Raw genomic sequence first — 7597 nt, 5'->3', positions numbered from 1 at the left:
CGGTTAGGAACTATTTTCTTTTATAATAGAGTTGGGTAAACAGTTTGTGTGGAGAGCCAGAGAGAGCCAGAGCCCATTGCCCAAAATTCGTCTGATAATTGTAGCTTTTTAACTCTTTTTTAAATTGAGAAACAATAATCAATGTCGTCTCTCAACTCCAACTTGATTCAGGTTGCTAATCACACTGTAAACAATGACCAGTATATAGAGGACAAAGTCTTGATCGGATAATATTTTTCTTTTGAAAATAAGAAATATTGTCTGTTGACCTCTGAGACTAAATGTTCTTCAGACAGATAGTGGATGGTTTCCGAGATTGGATTATTTGACTAATTCTTCTAGCTCACCTCTGCTGAGCTAAGCATTAATGCCTACATCATGTGCTGGTATTGTTTATGGAAAGAGTCATTGCTGTTGAGTTATTATTATATACATTTCCATTATATCAGAGACAGAGTAGACAAATCTACTTGGCAACCAAAATGTTCCTCATTAACAAATAGCACTACAGGTAAGATAATTATTAATTAATTCAATAATTATGTTATTATGCAGCCTTCTTGTTTGCAGCTTCTTGACATTTACGCTGTGGTAAATAATATAACCTTACATGTACTACATCACACAATACTTTGCCTCATTACTCTTTAAAAAGGCCAGTCTCTGCATTACGCTCCATTTGTTTGTTCTGTGATCCTCTGAAATCATGTAATAGATTTTCATTATCTGTGACAGGTCCTGTTGAAACTGTCTGGAGCGATGGGGTCTCCAGAGCTCTCCCTGCTGTCATCCTTGAGGGGAGAGCTGAAATCAGAGGATTACATCCAACCTCACTACAAGGAGACATATCGCCTGGCGATCGATCGCCTCGTCACCAGCGGAAGAGACAGTTACCATGAGTTCCTCAAGGGAGAACGTATCGCGAGCTTCCTCTCAGAGGATGAGCTTCTCTTCATCACTGAAAACGTAGGAAAGCTCCAACCTGAAAACAACGAGGGGGAAATCAATGGTCCATCTGACAGCCAATCGTCCTCAGGGACCTACTGGCCCCTCCACTCGGATGTGGACGCGCCAGACTTGGAGTTGGGGTGGCCGGAGGTCATGCACGAAACACTCCAGACAAATATAGATCTGCTCTTTCATCCACCCAGACAGAACAGCCCCACAATCAAAGAGGTGATCCGGAAGCATATTCAGGATGCAAGACAGGTAATCAAAACTGCCTGGAACAATGTGCTTAGACAGAGCTCAACAAAAGCTCTGATCACTGCTGTTCTGACTGATAAAGATAAAGCTTCGTCTCAGGGCCGTAAAGATTTTGAGCAGCCAAGTTACTTAATTACAAATGTTGGCATTCTTTATTTCTGCAAACCAAAGACACGTCAACATGAATGTTTTCAGCACACAATAGCTTTGGCACCGGCCTGGTGATGCAACAAGCATCACAGTCCGTGGAAGGAGGAGGTCAGCAGTCAAACACACACCAATGTTTGGGTCCCTTCTTGTTTCCTGTGTGAAACCTTAAGTCCATTTTAATTTGCCTTTTCTCAACTGTGTTCCAATACTCACTCACTCAGATTTTGTCCGAGTACACAATAAAAAAAATACTAGGATGTCCTAATGCATCAGTCACATTTTGTAGTATGCAAGCCAGCTGGCTATTCTTGCCCACAATACTCATGTGCACTTTTTTTTTTACTTGATAGTGAGAGTGAGAATGGAACAGGAAGACATGTAGCAAAGAAATCTCAGGCCGGATTCGACCCGATTCTGCTGCGTCAAGAACTCAGCCTCAGTGTTATGCCTTTTGATTTACTGGGACACCCCCCTATGTATATTTTTAATCGGTAACGTGCCATTTTTCCCCGTTTAAAACTTATACCCAGTGCATCTAGGTTTTTTCCCCCAAAACTTTTGTACCACCATGGGAGGGAATGAGACCAGGGGCAGTGAGAACAGTTCAGACATTAGGTCCAGGTTTGCATTAACATACAGTGTCAACACACATGACTGCTGAGACATACCGTTTTTCCACTGTGCTTAATATGAATGTGTGCTTTGGAAAAGTATAACGCAAGCACATCATCCCCTCAAGGGACATCTCACCTTTGTTGCTCTCAGTTTCCAGTTGTAAGGAGTGTCTGCTGGGGTTGTCCAGGTCAAATCTGGTTGTGCAACTTCCCAACATAAGAAGAAAGTGTGGGAACCATATACATAACTAGGACTATCTTACAGTCATATCAATTACACAGCTAACGCACCAGTTAGTTCGCAAAATGTGTCATGATGAATCACAAACTAGTTTTGTAGCTCAGAATTGTGTAAATTAGTATTCTGATGCTTCTTTTCAACTGCTGCACAACTTGAGACAAAAAAACACTGACAGAAGGAGAGGAGAGCAAACAATGTCTGCTCACAAAGGGCTAATGAAATCGGTTTTCTCTCCCCTCCATAATTACAACCAGTGCAGTGTAAAGTAATAATGCAAATTTAATAGGAATAAATAAGTCACGGGACGCAACAGCTGGCCTGTCTGTTTTTACAGAGGTTGAATAATATTTATTTAAATGCACACATTTTTTGAACGTTGCATGCATGATTAATAATGAATAATACTTTTCATGCTTCGTCTGAGAGACAGAAACCTCCTACACAGGAAATTAAACCTGGGACAGAGAAGAATACCAACAGCCTACAATGCAGTTGGACACAGATTTCATTAAAAAGCTCATTAGATGCTACTGAAGTGGAACATAGTATCACGTTACTGCTAATGTTTTCAAACTTCACATTATCAACTCTCATCACAGTTCATTCAAAGTGATATGAGAGAAAAAAAATCCAGGAGAGACATAAATGGATTTGGGATCAATAAAAGTTGTATTACTTATAAATACAAATTCTATGATTTACTTTCCCTGCATTTGCTCAGTCTGTGCTTAATGATAATCTGTTATTGCCATCACTTTGATGTTTCTGGCTGTCAGACTCACATTTATTACTCATGTTCATAAACGGTGACTGTGAGGGTGTCCTTAAATAAGGTCATTGACAGTTTAAACTGGTTAAATGCACTCTGGCACTTTGAAGTGATCAAAATGTATTCACTTTGTCCTTGCAGGTTGTTGCCATTGTGATGGACATGTTCACCGATGTAGATATATTCAAAGAAGCTGTCGACGCGTCTTTACGAGGAGTCCCGGTCTACGTGCTCTTGGATGGTTTCAATTTGAAAAGTTTCCTCACAATGGCTGAAAATCAAGATGTCAAAATTCAACAACTAAGAGTGAGTATCGGATTTAAACATCCATTTGATTTTCTGAATGTTGTTAAATGTTTCTCCTTTTGTAGTTATTGTTTTTTAATGCAGCACCTAACATGAGGATCTAAAAGAACACACACACAAAAAAACTTCCAGGAATACACTTTTTCACTTTGTTGCTAAGAGTTAGATGTGAAGACAGATGTCACTCTTTGTACAATAAATATAAAGCTTCTACCAGGAAACTAGCAGTTTCTACCAGTTGCCAACTTAGCGACTTTCTCACTTTAGGTTTTTCAGACCCCCTGAGCAACTTTATTCATAAATAGCAACTTGTAAGCTAGTTAGCTAGCTAGTGCTAGCTACTTTTTTGGAAAAGAGTTGGTAACACTGGACTGGAAACAAGGGGGAAATAATTAGCAGTGATGTGTCCAAGGGTGCAAAGAAATAAACACCTCCAAAACTCTGACACAGTACACCCAACAAAAACAAACAATTGTAATTTTAGAACGTAGATTTTGTGCAAAGTGAACAGATGAGATATAAAACGTGTTAAAAAGTGAGCTTTAGAGGTAATTTCTTATCTTTGGAAAGAGCCATGCTAGCTGTTTCCCTGTGCCTAGTCTTCATACTAAGCTCAGCTGTACTAAGCTAAGCTAAACTGACCAGATGTAGCTTCATATTTAATGGAAAAGTGCACAAAAAAGGTATCAATCTTCTCATCCATCTCTCAAAAACAAATGCAAATTTTCCAAGCAATGTTTAACTATTGCTTTAACGAAAGGGGGCGATTTTAATTAATGTAGACTTTGTAGACTTGTAATTTCCGTATCACCTGTCTAATTATTGCATTAACCTTTTTTTGAACAGTTCAAAAGTTTTATTTCAAATCTGGTTTCTCCAGTTTTTTTTGGGGTGGAGTCATAATTATTGAAATAACAAAAGAGATGCTGAAGGTTAAAACACACCTTTTGAGTTCTTGTGCATATCACATACCAGAAACAACAACAACAACAACTCAACAAGTGATTTATCTGCACTAGCTAAACCTGTATGTGCATGTTTTGCACACACATTACCTTCTGCTGTTAGATTTCACAGTGGCGTTATTGTTTTTATTTTGACATTTTCCATGTACTGCTCTAACCACAGAACATGAGGGTGCGTACTGTGAAAGGTCAGGATTACCTCTGTCGATCAGGAGCCAAATTTCATGGTGCAATGGAGCAGAAGTTTCTTTTAGTCGACTGCTACACGGTGATTTATGGCTCATACAGGTAAATAAAACTGAAGACTGCTGAAGCATGAACTAAATGCACTCGTAAAGCAAAGCACTGCATTTACTAGTCTGCAGTCTGCAAAATTGCTGTCATCATTTCTTATTGATGTCTTTGGAGAAGGTTGACCGAATGAAATTAATGATAAAATGTGACAACACAAAAGCAGCTCTTTACTGACGGCTCTTTACAAAAGAATCTTTCTCAGCATGAAACCTTTTAAAACTATATATATATATATACAGTACAGGCCAAAAGTTTGGACACACCTTCTCATTCAATGCTTTTCCTTTATTTTCATGACTATTTACATTGTAGATTCATCAAAACTATGAATGAACACATGTGGAATTATGTACTTAACAAAAAAGTGTGAAATAACTGAAAACATGTCTTATATTCTAGTAAGCAAAGGGTGGTTACTTTGAGGAATCTAAAATACAAGACATGTTTTCAGTTATTTCACACTTTTTTGTTAAGTACATAATTCCATATGTGTTCATTCATAGTTTTGATGCCTTCAGTGAGAATCTACAATGTAAATAGTCATGAAAATAAAGATAACGCATTGAATGAGAAGGTGTGTGTCCAAACTTTTGGCCTGTACTGTATATATATATATATATATATATATATATATATATATATATACAGCCTGTACTTCTCTAGTTTTCATCTGGAATTTGTAAGAGTGCTAAATCACTCATCAGTCTGTTTTCACCACATGAAATTGATAATTCTGTTTTTGCTTTTTGTTCGCAGCTTTGCATGGTCATTTGAGAAGCTTAATCTGAGCATGGTGCAGGTCATCACAGGCCACTTGGTGAAGTCCTACGATGAAGAGTTTCGAACACTCTATGCCCGGTCGACTGTGCCAGCTGAATTTTGCCCCCCTGAGGGTTTGTTTCAACGCAACGGACCACATGGACGACAGATTTTGCCACATTCTCATTCCGCCCCAAAAATTGAGCGGAGGGACCAGTTAAGGCACACGCTGGACACAGTCTATCGGAAGACCTGCGAGAGGCGACTCGGCGCAAGAGATGAGAGGTTCTTGGAAGAGGAACCTAACGATCGTCGGCCCTCGTTTGAGAATGGGATCGGCGTTCCGAAGCCGATGCCCCAGTTTCCTTCTTCAGAGACAATGAGCTTCTTGAAAAGGCACAGCTATGCTGGGGAGAGAGAAGACACGCCGCAGAACATCAGGCCCAGAGGCAGCAACTGGAACATCTCTAGAGAAACTGGAAACGACACAAACCACTACCCCACGGACAATTACTTACCAGAGCCACAGATTTACAGAGGTGAACACAGGCGTCAGTCTTACAATGGCAACGACAAACAAATCCTGTCTGTTCAGCAGAACATGAAATCACTAGAGGACACATCTAAGTCTTATATGCGCACACTGAGGATTGAATCCTACCTCCAACACCCTGACGTCGGGGACTCTTGTGACTATTTAGACCAGTTTGAATCACAAGACAGAGCTAACTCCTTCATGCAGGGAAGGATAAGGTCTTCCCTCGCTTTCAGGTCCACCATACCAGAGCAAATGGAGCCAAACAGACACATGAACAACTCCTCAACTGGTATTAACTCCTTAGCAGTACCAAACACACCTTTGCACTACACATCCATGCAGTGGAACCCAACAGCTGCAGCTGAAAAAAGAATAAGTAATGAAGAGTTCATGCAAAAGAGGAAAAGTTTGCAGATTTTGGATGACAATCAGAGTAACGCAAGCTACGGTCAAGGTAGAAACGCTTACCAGTCTGTATATGCTAGCTTAGGCAGACCTAAAGGTGGACACATGATCACAAACCCAGACATCATGACAGACAGTTGGCATAAAAGGCACAGCGTGGCAGATCCCAGATCAAACACTGACTACACACATGAATCCTCTGGTCACATGTACAACGCTATGGCGAGGATGCAAGTGAACAGAAGCACAGCAGGGATAAATGCACAGAATGGAGGATACATGTCACATCTGAAAGATGATCAGAGATCTGCTTCTCATTACGATGTCAAGAGTATCACAGGCACAAAGAGCCCTGGTACCCCCATGTGGCAGGAGCCGCCAAGCAGGACTTTGTCCGCCGCAACTCTGGATGTGACCGACAAGGATTCAACAGCTAAACCCAACAGTATGGGCTCCCAGCATTTTCTAAAGAAGAGTACCAAGAAAATAAAATCCTTACTGAACATACCAGAGAAGAAAGAGGATTCAATACCAACGATGGAGACACTGAGTCTGACATCAGGCGGCAGCACGAACACCCTAACAGCTGAGGATGAGGAGAGGGTACCATATGGAGGAGGAAAACTCCCCCAAAGCATGACCAACTCCAACAGCACCTCCGAGCACCAGAGGAGGCAGATAGAAGAATACCATCTAAAATCCTCAAAACCTCGATTCACAACTGAGGAGCACCAATATCCACCACAAAAACCACCTCAAAATCTACCACAAAATCTACCACAAGTCTCCCTCCCTAAACCTACCATGCAGGAGAAACCCAGGAGGCCCGGCCTTGACTCAGCAAGCTGGAGTAAAGATCGTAGCACAGAGGCTCACCTTTACAGCAGATTTGAGCCTGTCCGCTCATTTGAAAAGAAACACTCAATGCGTTCTGCACACGGCTTTGGAAATGCAAATGCAAACTTTCAGGAAAAAACCAAAGTCCTTCCTAAAGGTGACTCAGCTATCGAACACAATATCACCAGGGCTGCACGAAGCCACCATGAAAATAAGCTGGAGAAGTTCTTTCACAGAGTGTTTCACAAGAACAAGTAGTGAGTCTACACAGGTCACTTGTTACCAACGCACACTTGCCTCTTGTTTATTTTCTTGTAGTCTATGTTTACTTCTGTGTATTGCGGAAAAAGTTTTCAGAAAACACGGTTTACATTTTGACCTCTGCTTGTGTTATTATGTACAGATGCTTATATGGATAGAACATACATATACATCTTAAAAGCTGTCCTTTAATGTGTCATTTACTGGTGTCAACGTGAAGCAATTAATTCTGATAATAAATGTTGCAGATGC

The 7597-nt window shown here is 40.6% G+C and overlaps 1 protein-coding gene across 1 annotated transcript; it reads left to right on the top strand.

The window, feature by feature from the left end:
* The first annotated feature begins 759 nt into the window (after nt 1-759).
* fam83b (family with sequence similarity 83 member B) lies at nt 760-7573 on the top strand. The gene is made up of 4 exons (XM_059359735.1): nt 760-1209; nt 3122-3286; nt 4415-4539; nt 5302-7573. The coding sequence occupies exons 1-4, from the start codon at nt 760-762 to the stop codon at nt 7340-7342; spliced, it is 2781 nt and encodes a 926-aa protein (XP_059215718.1). The 3' UTR covers nt 7343-7573.
* Nucleotides 7574-7597: the final 24 nt, after the last annotated feature.

This window comes from Centropristis striata, chromosome 20, assembly GCF_030273125.1.
Source record: "Centropristis striata isolate RG_2023a ecotype Rhode Island chromosome 20, C.striata_1.0, whole genome shotgun sequence".
Lineage (NCBI taxonomy): Eukaryota > Metazoa > Chordata > Actinopteri > Perciformes > Serranidae > Centropristis > Centropristis striata.
Note: the sequence above shows the minus strand (reverse complement) of the source record. Positions and strands in the feature narration are given on the sequence as shown.

Coding starts and splice junctions, on each gene's coding strand:
- fam83b (XM_059359735.1), top strand. CDS start 760: ATGGGGTCTCCAGAGCTCTCCCTGCTGTCATCCTTGAGGGGAGAGCTG. Junction 3,287..4,414: donor TCAAAATTCAACAACTAAGA/GTGAGTATCGGA, acceptor CTCTAACCACAG/AACATGAGGGTGCGTACTGT. Junction 4,540..5,301: donor GTGATTTATGGCTCATACAG/GTAAATAAAACT, acceptor TTTTGTTCGCAG/CTTTGCATGGTCATTTGAGA.